Below are 15,301 nucleotides of genomic sequence, written 5' to 3' on the forward strand. Positions count from 1 at the left end.
AGCATAAGAAACATCAGAGCAGCAATAATCACAATTAAGTGTCCAATAGCGACACCATTTAAAGGGTCACTCCACCCATTTGCATTAAGATTTCCATTGTTAGAAATCCAGTCATACTATTGAATGTTCGTGCAACACTCTTTCATTTTCCCCTGAGACTAGAGAAATCCTCTATTTACCTTTTTCACTTCCTCCTACAATGACTCAAAAATCGTCATTGTAGGAGGAAGTGTAAAAGGGGGGGATTTCTGTGAAGACTAAAAGCACTAGTTCCCACCCTTTCAAACCCACCCATAGGGGGTTGGACCTAATGTGCTAACAGACCTATCAGATCAGTGCCCGTGCGTTTGTTTTCACTGGGAGAAACTTTTTGAAAATATGGACGAAGGTACTGAATACACAGGCGGATGCATTATGTAGGATCTGGATTTTGACGAAGTTATGTTAGAAGCGGATGTTCGTGGCTACCTTTATGAGCCACAGTATAGCGACGAGCAGATGAGGGCTATGGAGGAACCGGAGGCGGCTGAAGCTGCTGCCACCACAGCCGATGCAGACGATCTGCCTGCCGCGGACGAGGAGCCCGCAATGGCACGAGCGGTGGCAGATTGGTGGTGCCTGTGCTCTTACTGTGTGCCAATGGACACAGAACAAGAGTCTGTCTGCTGCCGAGAATTCCAGCGGTGCTGCGGAGTCGGAGGATGACACGGACGTGTGTGTTGTTGGATAGCGGCCGCACCCGCACCCCATATGGATAGCGGCATCCTGGAGACTTTAGAATACCTAAGGTCAACTGGCACGTCAGCCAAAGCCTACAGGGTCAAATGGTCGTCTTTCTGTAAAGTAAGTTTATTTTCATTTTGTTAACACGCTAACGTGGCAGGTTCATTGCACAAATATCTTGCAGTTAAGCAAGGGGTCTATTAGACCCCAAACAACCTAAACGTTATCCTTTTTGAACATTGATTAAGTTAAATATAATGTAGTAATTTTGTGTGTGTTTAGTTATAAATATGTGCTGTGCAAGTTAGCCTATAATACATTTGGAAATTATAACTTAAAACAAAAACAAATAATACCCCATTTACATTATAATAATTGAATAATATGGATAATTAGCACTTGACTTATCTATACATTGTAACATTACTTTACTCTAGCACAGTAGTCAGTAAAGCAATGCCACAATAAACTAAAGGATTTATTTAGGTACATATAAAGGTAAATCTGCTTTTTTTAAATATTACACTTCAATACTTACAGAATGTGCGCGTTAAGAAACACGTTCAAATTGGACGTCTTAACATGGTAAAACTGTGCGTCTTTACACGCACTAAAGTAACGCGACGACAACTGACGCCTTAACACGACATGAATGAGTGTGTCTACGCGTTCAAAAGAAACACGTAAAAAATTGCCGCGTTGGTGTTGACCACAGACAGTAAAAGAAAGGTGTTGACGCGGTCAAATTTCACGCGTTTCGTTTAAAGACTATTGGCCCCGATCGCGTTCCATATTTGCGTGACGTCAGCGTCTTAAATTCAATAGAAATAAATAGCAGAATAATAAAAAAAACAAGACGTTGAGTGAGACGTTCATTGAGACGAGATCATTGCAAAGTTATAATAAAGAGCCGATCGGAACGCCATATACATACAGCACATTTCAAACTAAACTGACGCCCGTGCAGTAGCCTATCATTGCAAAACAGTAGTGAGAATATGCTGGTATTCAGTGATCTTTGTTCCCCACATGGATCTTTATTTCCCTGCATTGCTCAACAACTGTTTGAAAGAAGCGAAGATCCTTTGCACGCTTTCTTACGGATTTTCGAAAGAATTTTAGTTTTGTTGTCTCAAGGGAAAGAATGGAGATTCCCGTCTTGGATTTCAGTGTCTACGAACTGGGAATTGCTAATGTATCGGCTGCTGACTTGGAAAAGTTAAGTAAAGAATTGAGAAAAGCCTTTACCGAGGTGGGATTTGTTTATCTGAAAAACACGGGCATAAATCAGGAAGAGGTTTGTTATTGTTGTTTTTAAACATTCTTGTAAGTTTAGAGAAGTTCTAGTGGATTACTCTCTTCTCTGTTCACTGTTTTAGGTGGATAAAGTCATGCATGTTTCAAAGACGTTCTTCTGTTTGCCAGAAGACATGAAGAAGCCTTTCAGCAGGGGAAGTTTCTCATGTAATGTAAACCATGGCTGGGTTTTATTAGAAACTGAAAGGCACGTAATTCTCTAGATTCAGAAGCATTAGGCTACTGTAAACTCACGAATGATGGACAAACATTTTAATGGTTCTCAATCCTGTCATTTCACAGTCTGAATCCCCGCCGTCCCGGTGATCTGAAGGAGGCGTATAATATAACATCTTTGAGCAGGGAAAACGTAAATACCAATTTCTTCTTATCTCTTCTCCTTTCTGTCTCTCAAAGATTTAACAATAGCATGACTTTGACAATACTGCAAATTTATTGGTTAACTTATAATAATACATTTTTGGAGCAAAAGTTCAACAAAAGCTGTGTTTTTTAGAAGAGGAATATGCGTCTGAAATATGGCGTTATTTTTTAGTCAAAAGTTATGAGCGTGTAAGACATGCTCACGAGCACATTATGTTATTTCACACGCGCAAAAATGAACCTTCAGCTGGCATGATAAAAGTACTCGCGCACAAATTCAACAACCGAGAGGTGTACAGGTAGCTGCGAGCGAGCGCCTGGCATACTCTCACAGGTTAACTCTGCTTGTACAGTGGAATCCTGCTCGCTCGCAGCGGGCTTTTGCTCGCGGAGTGCTGTTTTGCTCGCGCAGTGGATTTCTGCTCGCTTATCTGATTTCTGCTCCCTCGAGTCTACATGACTTTTGACAATTTGGGGGCGGAACCAAGGAGGGCACTGACCCTCTTATGATTGCTCACTTTAATCGTAATCACAACCACAGGGACATCTTTGTACTTTGATTGACAGCTCTCATTACAGGAAGCACGGAGTCAAAGTATCTGACGGAGTTTTTTTTTTTTTATTGAAATATCAAGATTTACAGACAAACATGGCTGCATAACTTCCTTTTCTTTAGAATAGGATACAAGGACAATATAGTCAGAGGGAGCAGCTCTTCATACAACAAGAATATAAATGTAGTCTTAGTACAAAAATAAGGATATTTGTAAGCAAAATAAACATTTTAATAAATAAACGGTAAGGAATTATAATATAACATGACATAAGGGGAGAATTCAGTCTTTGTTTTCCATTTATCTTAGTTGGGAAGTGTTTTAGGGTATCATATATTTTTTGTGCTTTAGGACCTTTCAAAGTTTTTAAGGATTTTATATACAGTTTAAATTCATTAAAAAAAAAAAACTCCGTCAGATCCTTTGACTCAGACTTCCTGTAATGAGAGCTGTCCATCAAGGTACAAAGATGTCCCTGTGGTTGCGATTACGATGAAAGTGACCAATCATATGAGGGTCAGTGCCCTCCTTGGTTTCCACCCCCAAATTGTCAAAAGTCATGTAGACTCGAGGGAGCAGAAATCAGCTGAGCGAGCAGAAATCCACTGCGCGAGCAAAACAGCACTCCGCGAGCAGAAGCCCGCTGCGAGCGAGCAGGATTCCACTGTACAAGCAGAGTTAACCTATGAGAGTATGCCAGGCGCTCGCTCGCAGCTACCTGTACACCTCTCGGTTGTTGAATTTGTGCGCGAGTACTTTTATCATGCCAGCTGAAGGTTCATTTTTGCGCGTGTGAAATAACATAATGTGCTCGTGAGCATGTCTTACACGCTCATAACTTTTGACTAAAAATTAACGCCATACTGAAATCACATTCTCTATTATAAGCACTTTAGTATAAGTAGCGTACTTAAAGGGATACCCAAAGATTCACCCAAAGATGAAAATTCTGTCATCATTTACTCGCCCTCAATTTTTTCCATACTATGGAAGTCAATGGGGTCCATCTAGTCTACTGGTTACCCATATTCTTCAAAATATCTTCTTTTGTGTTCAGCAGAAGAAATAAATTAATTCAGGTTTGGAACAAATTAAGGGGGAGTAAATGATGACAGAAATTTTATTTTTGGGTGAACTAGCTATCCCTTTAATCTGTGTCCCAAATGATGCAATACACACTGTGTACTCGGCCGTCCGTCGAAAGCCAGTGATTATAGTTAATAAAGTTTTTAATATGGGTATTTTCCTGACACAAACGCATGGCTTTGCTTCAGAAGGCCTTTATTAACCCCCTGGAACCATATGGATTATTTTTTATAATGGATAGATGCACTTTTTCGGGCTTCAAAGTTTCACCAGCCATTCACTCCCATTATAAAGCTTAGAAGAGCCAGGATCTTTTTTTAATTAACTCCGATTGTATTCGTCTGAAAGAACATTGTCATATACACCTAGGATGACTTCAGGGAGAGTAAATCATGGGCTAATTTTCATATTTGGGTGAACTATCCCTTTAAGTGCATCATTGGGGTATTTAAAGTCCACCTTTTCTTTCTGGAATTTTCAGTGAACACACTACCCGCACTAGTTACTACAAAACGACATTGAATAGTGCATAAGTACACAGATTGGGATGCACTTTTTTTTGCAACCTCTAAAAATGTAAGTTCTGTATAGTTTGAATGTGTGTTAGAATGTAATCCGAACGTACGACATTCTCCATATTGTCATGTGACCTACTAGCGTCGCTTTACTACCATTCACTAATCCTCTCCTGTGGCCTCATGGGATAGTAAAGGGTCCATCGTATGCACACTTTAGAATCTTACCAGAAGAAGTGGGTCATCCGGATACCTTTGGCCTACTCTTTTACTGTTTTTCACCTACTATATTAAGTGCCTTGGTTTTGTATGTTTGTTTCATATGAAGCCCTAAAGGGACAGCATGATGGTAATTTTCTTTTAAAGAAATAAAATGGGAGGTAAACATATATTTATATTTAGCCTTAACATTAATAAAATATAATCCTAACATTTGTGATTGCAAACTTTTATAGTCCTCTACTCTCCATGTGTTCAGAAATGGCCTTCAGAAGGAGTAGATGATTTTCGAGATGTCCATGTATCATTTTTCCTGCGCTGTAAGGATCTCTCTCTCCGAGTGCTCCGACTGATGGCTCTTGGGTTGGATCTGGAACCAGAAGTCTTCCTCGACGCACATAAGCATATTGGAAGTAAGTACAAGTATGCACCGCTACTTCCTCCCAGTGAGTCAATGGCTCATAAACACCTTTATTCTCTGGTTTGTTTTAAGGTGATGTGAATGCAACCACACTCCGTTCTCTGTACTACCCTCCGGTGAACAGCACATGTGTGAAGGAAAAGCAGCTGCGCTGTGGTGAACACTCGGATTATGGGAGCATAACTCTGCTCTTCCAAAGCCCAGAGAGTGGACTGCAGGTGCATACCAATAACAAAAGAAAAAATAATTTTGACCATGTTGTCAAACATCTTATATGTTTTAATGTTTGGACATCAAGGATGCATGTGACGGTGTGTTTGGCTCTGCATGTCTCTGTGTTTCCTCCAGGTTCAGAACCGGGCTGGTGAATACATTTCGGCTCCAAGCATTCCTGGAACAGTTCTGATTAACATAGCAGACCTGATGCAAAGGTGGACCAGTGATGTGTACGTGTCTGCGGTAAGTTTCTTTACTTTATATGGCATTTCATTTAATAGAGTTAAACAGTCGGGTTCTGGAAGTAAACTCCATTAATTTTCTCCATAGGGAAATAGATTTTTGACGGTAACCTATAAACTAGTGATGTTACATATGACACTGAAGCTTCAAAGCATGTATCGAATTCACAGCACAATTTCTCATGAAGCTCCGTGGCAGACCGCCTATTGTTTTCAGAGAAACACTTGATCAACGTCCAGTCACATGAATACTTCATTTTGCGTGGTGTTTGATGTTTAATGTGTGAACTTAATGTTTGAACCCAGACCACTCTAAAAGGGTTGTTATGGAAGTTCAAGTCCATTTACTACATTTAATATATATATATATATATATATATATATATATATATATATATATATATATAAATATATAAGCCTATTCCCTATGTTACTGTATAAAAAAGTACAGTTTAAAAACCATAAAATAATTAGAGACCATTTACTTGCATCAAACAACTCTCATGGTATCATTATAATTATTGTTGCATTTAATTTATTGGATTATACACACTTTAATATGGGATTTATATCATCAGAAAACTTAACATTTAGCATTGTCAGGCTTTTATTTGTGCTTAATGGATAAAACAATGGAGCTGCGCTACTGGCTGCTCGGCTTATGGCTGCTATAGATTTTACCTGCCACAAGATGGCACTGTTTTCATCACTCTTGATAATTCAAATCTTTTCCCGAAACAGAGTAAAGCCCCGTTCACACTACAAGCGACAAAGCAACACGATTGCTGCGTCCCAATTTGCATACTCTCTGTCCTAAATAGTATTCGAAAATAGAACAAGTACGTCCCAAATCGTAGTATGTTGAAATGAGTGTTCCAAAGAGACCCGGATGGTCTACTATATCCGGTCAGAATCCGAAGTGCAGATCGATGCACACTCTAACGGCTGATATTGCCCAAAACCCATCGCGCGTTGAATGAGGATTCGGTTAGAACTACAAAAGTGTTAAAAAAACTACAGACATGGAGGACGCGCGATTCCGGCGGTTGTGTAGAGAGGTTTAGATAAAGGGGTTTAAGTGATTAATTATCAGTATCTAACCTGACGAAAATGTATTTATTCAATGTTGGCTACGTTATATTGCATCTGCAGCAGCATTGTGAACTTTTGTAAAGATACGTCTAGCCATTAAATTTTAAATGCATTACATTCAAATTGCAAACACATAAGGAGAGTGAGAGTCTCCGCATGAAAGACCCACGAATGGCAGATGAACGAGCTACTACATTTCTCTCCGAAACTGTAAGAAATTATATTAGATTGAATGGAGGATTTTAACTGTGACGAGATGATTGACAGGGCAGTTTACGGTGATGCACGCGACGGAGCTGTCCGTTAAAGATGACGAAGTAGTATGTCCCAAAGCTTGCCTACTCTTTTGCTACACACTCAAAAGTATGTACTTTTTCTTCACAAAAAGAGTACATACTTTTAGGGCGTAATATAAGTAGGCGAATTGGGACGCAGCAGATACCACTCATTTCAAATGGGGAGCGGGCGATTTCCGGCGACATCATGGCGACACCGGATGGGGCGTGTCTGGCAACGCAACAAAGTTAAGATCTGTTTAACTTTATGCAAATGAAGAGCGACTTTCGGGAGCAACAACCAATAGGAGTGGAGCGGCAAGAAAACTGATTCGCTGTCATTGGATGTCATTCATAAAGGCAACCTGTGGTGAGAACTCGCACTAGCGACCTCATCGCCAGCCACTGGCAACATGCAGCGACAAAGTCGCTTGTAATGTGAACTGGGCTTAAAGCTTCAACGATTTAAGAGGGTTCATTTCTCCATCCCTACATAAACCATTAAAGGTAGAGTAGGCGACTTCAGAATGGCTAGCAATATAGCAAACTAGCTTCGAAAACATGCAATCCCACCTTCCTCTCTCCGAAGCCACGTCTCCTCCAAAAACTCTGTAAGTGGGGCTCGGTGTCTGTCTACAACTCACTATGAAACGCACTGGTGACCTGTGATGTCTGCGCAAGCAGGAAGTGCTGAGGTTTGGAAATACATCCTATCACTGCATTCGAAATTTTTTGGTCCTAAGATTTCCACAGATATGTACATGTTTGAATATTTGCATCAAGTCTATTGGTTGCTACTTGCTATCAGGGTTTAACCAGTATAACATAAAGTGTTTGTAAAAAATTGCCTATCCTACCTTTAAAGACAGACCCGTTGTGAGTTAATTGATGATTTATGCTTTTGTTAAAGACATCTTTAGCGTATTCACTTTTCATATTTATTATTTTTAAAACAATTGTATTTAACAGTGGTATTTATGGTGAAAAACTACGTTACCCATGATGCTGTACAGAAAATGACACAAATAAAGCTCTGCAGAAGATAATATTCACTCCCATGAAGCACAGTGAATAAAGGAATTGAGTCGGTCTCCCTCAATATACATTTAATTAATAATTTCAATTTGTCTGGCCAAACAAATGTTATTTTCTTTACCAGGTTAATCCCAAATTTGAATATTTATTTGAAATAAAATAATAAAATATTGCAAACCATAATAAATGTACCCAAAATAATTGATGGGCAATTTAATATACCCATTGACAATAGGTCTCGAGATTAAGTATAGAAAAAAATTAAGAGGATATTTACATTTACATTTAATCATTTAGCAGACGCTTTTATCCAAAGCGACATACATTTGAGGATTAAACCAAGCGAGTCATCATGGAGAGGCAAAAACAATGCAAGAAGTGCTCAGAATACCAAGTTCAAACATTGCTCAGAGTAGCATACACCAGACAAGCGAAGATTTCAAGAAAACGTTTTTTTTTTTTTTTTCTATGTTAAGTGCTCACGGAAGATTTACCATAATGTGTTATTGTTTGCTGCAGAAGGTTGGTTTGGTTCAAGACTTTCCCTATGGGAACAAAAATATTCCGGAACCAACTCCGCTGAAAAAGGGTTTATGCGCTAATGCACTCTGCACTGTCAAATGCTTGTTTAACTCTTTTCTATTATTAACCCTTCAGGTTCACAGGGTTTTGCTGCCCCCTGCAGGAGACTCCAGCACACGCCAGTCTTTGGCTTTCTTTGTACAGCCTGATGATGAGGCCATCATTTCATGCTGCGATGGATCTGATAAATATCCTCCTGTTAATTCATTTGATTACCTTTTATCAAGGTTTAATGATACCTATGGCAAAAAACAGGCTGTGGTTTAAGTGGAAGTTTACAATTGTATGTAAAAAAACAAAGTGGTAATAATCAAAACACATAATTGAGGGAGCTGAGATAATTGAATAATTTTTCTAAAGAAATGTACAGCACAGTCACTTACTCTTGAAATCACAAAAGAAACTCCAGCAAGCCAAAATTGCCTCATGTATGCACCATTTTATGATTAATAGGATTTTATTTTTTTTTTAAATCATTGATTGAAATTCTTAGTTATTCATCAATTTAAGAAACTTTGTACATCTAGGATTGACTTTCAACTGAAAGTAAAAAGCAAAAAGATACATTACAAAATGCAAATCTGGCCTGTTTTTAATGCTATGATAGTATGTAATGTTATAGTTATCCTGTGTTGGATATTAATGTGTTTTTTATTCTCTGTCTGCACCTATATTTTTAGTATTGGAAGTGCGGTACAGTAGGAATGCTGAATCGTAGGGCTTTTAATATGAAATATAAATATAAAGAGAGATTTGTTTTCTGAGGTCTTTGCAAATCAGACATGAAATTTACATAGAAAATTAAAATAGTTAAGATCTCTAAACACACATTTCAAGTACAATCCCTGTCCTCACAAACTGTAGACATAGTGTGATTGTCTGATTACATTGGGATACCATAACAAAAAACTTTGGTGAATCTTGTTTTGTGTTTGATAATAAGGAATGCCAATGTATTTGCTAAGAGGCAGTAAATGGTTCTTTTAAATGTGAGAATGGAAATATTTTACATTACATACACCATACAGACACAGAGACGAGCTTGAGCTGCTAAAAATGTGCAGGCAGGTCTTGCTGGTGACCTTGTGACATAGGCCGGGCGTCACCAGGCAGGATCTCCACAGCAGAAGGTACTGCATTTGCCAATGACTTTACGTTCCAATTTAAGAAAGAACTTCCGAACGGCTGGTGCAACCCTACCCAGGTTACCGTAAGTTAGCTAACGTTAGTGTCACGTAAGCTATAGTTGCAATTAACCTATTATCTTCCAATAAACATTAACTAAAACTGGCTACATAAAATACAGTGTTGGGGAAAGTTACTTTTAAAAGTAATGCATTACAATATTGCGTTACTCCCCAAAAAAGTAACTAAGTACGTTACTTAGTTACTTTTTATGGAAAGTAATGCGTTACATTACTTTTGCGTTACCTTTTCTCACCTGCATGGGCTTGTTTGTTTGTTTTTTAATAACAGCTAAAACAATCTATTTTTTGCCAATTGTTAAGGCCCTTTCACAATCTAAAGTTAAATGAATAAGCCTCAGGCTGAAGGAAATGCATATTTACTACTGTACAGTAGAGGGCGCCACTCAAACAAACCTTTCAGCTGCTGCTGTTCTTGATTAAATAACAATAGGATACAGGAGAAGGAAGTTCAACACTCTTATTTCTAAACCTAATCTAAAGTCATTTTTGCTTATTAGTATGGTTGAATTAGATCATTGTAGGTCAGCAGCAAAGACATTGGTTAATAAAGTGAGATTAAATACATAAAGTATATTTGTGTAATTTAACATAGTTAATTATAAAACTTTTGAACAAAATTCTGAGATTGCATTTGACTGTTTTTATTCATTTTGAGGAATACTGAATGTTTTTGTGCAAGTGAGATGAGTAAATGCATGTTCAATGCAAATGCACACAACACCTCACTTTATTTCTCTCAACATGGGGACAGGAGAGCTGTCAGTCAATAAATGTGAAAAAGTAACTAGCGTTACTTATTTGAAAAAGTAACTCAGATATTTTGTTGTAAATTGAAAAAGTAATGCGTTATTTTACTAGTTACTTGAAAAAGTAATCTGATTACGTAACTCAAGTTACTTGTAATAAGTTACCCCCAACACTGATAAAATATAACTACTGACTAGATTCACGAGAGGTCGGCTAATGTGTGTAAAAGTAAAAAAATACAGTAATTTCATTAATTTACCGGCGAGCGTACTTCGAAACACTGAAAATGAATGGGGTTCAGTGCTGGAACTATCAGTGTTTGGAACTATTGGCTGCTCCACGACACGCGTTACTTCCGCATTCCAAAGTTCCTATGGCGGTCTATGGGAGTGTCAACTCTTTCTCTCTGTGGCACTGATAGAGACTATGCTGTTTCTAGTTTGTTACTCTAGAGTAGATCAATTCACTTTTTGGAGGTAGACTGCCCCCATCTTGTATGGAATGTGGAGTATGAATTGATGTTTTTTGCGGATATTACACAAGGCACCTTTAAGTAAAAAAACAACAACAACAACAACAACAAAAAAACACTGAGCAACTTGAAGTGGACGTACCTTGAAGTCTTGCAGGCTGCAGACAGATTCTATTGCAGGAACTGGGAACGGGTTTAGTTCTAGGAACACCTTTTTTGAAGGGACTAAATTATCTTCTAGGTCTAACCCAGCACTACCAGAAAATACCAGTGGCGTAAGTGTACACTGATTGGACGAACATATGCCATAAGAAACACCGGCATCCGCCATTTTTAAATAACAACATAACAATAATAATTGCTGCAGTAATTCAGGCAAAATAAGCCCCAACTAAGTATTGAGTGCTGTACATGCTCATACTTTTCATGTTCTTACTTTTCAGTTGGCCAACATTTCTAAAAATCCGTTTTTTAATATTGGTCTTAAGTAATATTCTAATTTTCAGAGATACTGAATTTGGGATTTTCATTAGTTGTCAGTTTTAATCATCACAATTAAATGAAATAAACATTTGAAATATATCAGTATCTGTGTGTAGGCTAATGAATGAATATAATATCCAAATTTCACTTTTTGAATGGAATTACTGAAACGAATCAACTTTTTGATGCTATTCTAATTATATGACCATTTATATGACTAATTGGATATGTATATTGATTTAAACTGGTCTTTTTATTTAGGGTTCTTACACAGTGTGGAATTTGATTTGAGTCATTTTCAGGTCTGGACAAATATGGAAAAAATTAAAAAAAAAACAGAGAGAGAAAAAAAGTGTTTGTAGACTTTTGCGCCTATTCCGTTATCTAAACTATAAAATTAAGACGTTGTAAAAATAAATGTATCATACAAGCAGAGTGTTTTCATATGATCCTTTAGTGATTGTCAAACACATTTCATTACACAAAACCATATGCAAGTCTCTTTTGAACTTCACTAAATGAATGTGCTACTCAAATCAGCAACAGATAAATGAGCAAAGATCATCTAAATCAGACTGTACTTTGCTGTTTGGTGATCCTGCAACATTAAAACACATATACAGAGTTGTAAGGCCCGGCTCGATCGGCCCAAAGAAGGTTTTTCCGATCAGCGGGTGAAGGTCTCAGCGCGTTCCCATCTTTCCGCGTGTGTAATTTGATTAAATGAAATTCATTTTCTCATGTAGTCTATTAACTCGTTATTTCATCGGACTCAACAGATGAAAAGGTTTTAATGATATCTGTGCATCATTAAGTGTGAGCGAATGTTTGACTATTCTTTTTAAACTCTTGAATGAAAATAATGTCAGTCAATTAGAATAATCAAATGTAACAATTTATTATGTCAGGTAAATGTATCATACCAATTTCATAATAAGTTCAAATATAATCAATACAATAACATCAAATGCTCTGTAATAAAGAGAAAAGATGCAAACCCGACATTCGGAAATACATGAAGCTGAGAGTCCCGGCGGCTCTCAACATTCACGGGCTGATCTGAGATACAGAAGCTGCATTTCATTATATAGACAGAGCTTCCTTCACATGGAAACAATGATAATTTGCATTCGGAGGTCACACCTTTTGAAAGTCACACCCTTCTGTGTGCAAGATAGTTCTAAATATTAACTTTTGGTTTACTTCTTTGGGAACGAGACATTTGAACCAGTCGCACTGAGACATGATACTAAACATTATATGATACTCAATGATAATTATTCACCTTAAACCATTTAGATTCTTGTGTGAGTTTGGGTGATCTCTGTAAGATTGGGGGATGAGGGGAAGAAATGATGATTAGGATGAGGGAGGTGAGACCTTCGTCTGCATAGTGCATGAGGGGGAGTTCAAATGTTAATTTGCAGCAAGGTCCTTTGTCCACTGGAGGAGGGGTCGTTCTTCAACTAGTTTTTCCAGTCTTACAGAGTCATGTGTCAGAGGTGAATATATGCAGCTTATAAAGCGTTTTAGATTTTTTTGCATGTTATCATTTTTAAGAAAACAAAAAAAAGACAAATATTAACAGATGGCTGTACTATATACCAAATATAATGCTGTATGAACCACTTATGTTGTAACTATTTTAAAAATCGACAGAGGTTTGGAAAGTTGAGTCTGAAATGGTATGGAATTTTGAAATCATATGCCTGTGTTGACCCTTCTTTTCCTATCTGAATTCTTTACGAAGGTACATGATCCGAGGAGATGACGAGGAATGGGACCAAGTGTTGAAAAAAGCTGAAAATACAGCTATTGTGAGCATAAAAAGGTAAGAAAAGATATATGGAGCTTGGGTTAAAGAGATTTCGTCTGAGATCATGAACTGCTTGGAACTTTATCTTTCTGTTTTTTCCCCCTCAGTGACAAAAAAGAAAACTGGAAGGCTTGAACCAGAAAGAACAATGGCAAGGCATGGAAGGAAGATGAAGAAAAATAAGGACAAAAAGGGCTCATTTGGAAAGAAAACATGAAAGAAATGTATTTGTGCTCGTCGTCCTTCAAGTATTACTGGCCAATAAATTTATTCGAGTTGTGAGTCCAAATGAGATAAATATGTTTGGATAAAGGATTTTACAATCAGGAAGGATTTGTTTTATCTTTTTTTCCCATAAAATAAAGTTGTACATTGGTGTTTTTTCTTGTTACCTTCTTTCAGATATGAGTATTTCCATGGTTTAGACCTCTTATTTTCCTTTAAAGTTGATTTCAGCCTGACACTATAAATTTAAATTTGCCATCTGTAAAATAAATATTTTTATTGTGCATAGCCTGCATTCAAAATCATTAAGATTCCATTGTTTGCTAAATTTAGTGAGTAAAAATATAAGATTTGAGACAGAACATCAACAGGAAAAAATACAAAGAACATAAAATGTGCTTAAAAACATAAATAAAATCAAAACATCTGGTTCTGTCAAAACCACTGTAGCGAGTCAGTAGTTTGAATTGATCAGGATAGCGTATATTTGCATCTAGATAGCATTTATATAGTTATTTAGATTATTATTATTATTAAATGTGCTTCTCCAAACAGCTCCCTTCCAAACGCTGCTCCTCTTGCATGGACTCCACCACTGCAGCGGCATCTTGATGTGAGTGAGCATATATTTTTAATTACAATTTATGTTCCTTAAGTTAAATGGTAACTAAACACTAAAACAACTTTTTTTAGTTAATGATCTGTAAGAATGGAGCTTCATAAATGCTGTTCATTGATTCGAGTACATTTTTTGACATTTGGGTTTAAAGTGTTTTAATTCTACAATATATGGTGTAAAAACGTCTGAGTGCTGCCCACTTCAGGTTGAACGGTGGCTACTGCAGTTGAATTTTCCTATTGGAAGTTGTGGTACCCTCTGACGTCAAAGGGTGCTAGCTAACCACGCCCTTGCCTACAGAGAGATGCGTCTCAGGTGCACACCCCCCCTCTGCTGGGCTCTGTTCACTTTTCCAGCATTTTTCAAATATTGCCAGTGGGTGGAGTCAGGCTCTGACCAGGATTTTATTTACCCTTAAAGGTGCAGTGTGTGATTTTTAGCAACATCTAGCGGTTCGGCTGCGAGTTGCACTAATGGCTCAGCCCACTGTTCACCCCTCCCTTTCGAAGAAGCTATGGTGGCTAAAATGGGACAAACATATCGTCGTCTGAGACAGCAGAGAATAGCCAGAGTAAGCCAAGAGTGTGTAACATTGTCACTGTTTCTGTACCACAGTCCATTATAAACCACATCATGGATAAAGTTTACAAAGCCATAGTCAGGTGAGAATCAAGGGTCTTATATAATATAATAATAGTAATCAGCTGATTGTCTCACAAACTTAACCAGCACATTTCCCCCCACATAGCAAACCCATAATACAGCGAGGGAGAAGAACCACATGAAACTATGCAAATATATATTTTTTCTAACAGGGTAGTAAAAGTTTAGCTGGCTAAATATGAGCTGTTACTGTGGCTGAGCTGGTGAAAACGTGAAGCCTTGTTTAAACTCGACGTATCCGCCTGAGCCCAAAGGTGCGTGCGGCAAAAAAGGCATGATTGTAACAGCGCGCGCAACTCCGCATCCCCTAGACACCATTTACTACACACAATAGGCTTTTTTTCTCTGATTTTGAAAACTCTTCGCGATCGTCTTGCTTCCAAGATCGACTTGTCGACCGCGATCGACGGGTTGGTGACTCCTGTAAC

At 37.9% G+C, this 15,301-nt stretch overlaps 2 protein-coding genes across 3 annotated transcripts in view; both read left to right on the forward strand.

The window, feature by feature from the left end:
• The window catches only part of nat10 (N-acetyltransferase 10), a 35,330-nt gene extending 21,734 nt beyond the window's left edge, over window positions 1-13,596 (forward strand). The window contains exons 28-29 of one of the 2 annotated variants that reach the window (XM_077194499.1): window positions 13,301-13,381; window positions 13,474-13,596. In XM_077194499.1, coding sequence (XP_077050614.1) covers window positions 13,301-13,381; window positions 13,474-13,501 — 109 coding nt within the window. In that variant the 3' untranslated portion in view covers window positions 13,502-13,596. Of the gene's footprint in view, window positions 1-13,300; window positions 13,391-13,473 lie in introns of those variants that run through there. The other variant, XM_077194501.1, reaches the window with a different exon arrangement.
• On the forward strand, window positions 1,520-9,220 carry LOC143700825 (uncharacterized). Its single transcript, XM_077194505.1, has 7 exons — window positions 1,520-2,020; window positions 2,103-2,227; window positions 2,323-2,389; window positions 5,037-5,190; window positions 5,271-5,416; window positions 5,547-5,657; window positions 8,716-9,220. Exons 1-7 carry the CDS (start codon window positions 1,868-1,870, stop codon window positions 8,905-8,907), a joined length of 948 nt encoding a protein of 315 aa, XP_077050620.1. The 5' UTR covers window positions 1,520-1,867; the 3' UTR covers window positions 8,908-9,220.
• Window positions 13,597-15,301: the final 1,705 nt, after the last annotated feature.

The sequence above is a fragment of the Siphateles boraxobius genome, unplaced genomic scaffold, assembly GCF_051911475.1.
Source record: "Siphateles boraxobius isolate OS27281-9 unplaced genomic scaffold, OSU_SipBor_1 32, whole genome shotgun sequence".
Classification (NCBI taxonomy): domain Eukaryota; kingdom Metazoa; phylum Chordata; class Actinopteri; order Cypriniformes; family Leuciscidae; genus Siphateles; species Siphateles boraxobius.

What these genes read in the sequence shown, in the direction of transcription:
- LOC143700825 (XM_077194505.1), top strand. Translation starts at nt 1,868, where the DNA reads ATGGAGATTCCCGTCTTGGATTTCAGTGTCTACGAACTGGGAATTGCT. An exon ending in CGGGCATAAATCAGGAAGAG is followed by an intron (nt 2,021 to 2,102) that starts GTTTGTTATTGT and finishes TCACTGTTTTAG; the next exon opens with GTGGATAAAGTCATGCATGT. An exon ending in GCCCAGAGAGTGGACTGCAG is followed by an intron (nt 5,417 to 5,546) that starts GTGCATACCAAT and finishes TGTTTCCTCCAG; the next exon opens with GTTCAGAACCGGGCTGGTGA.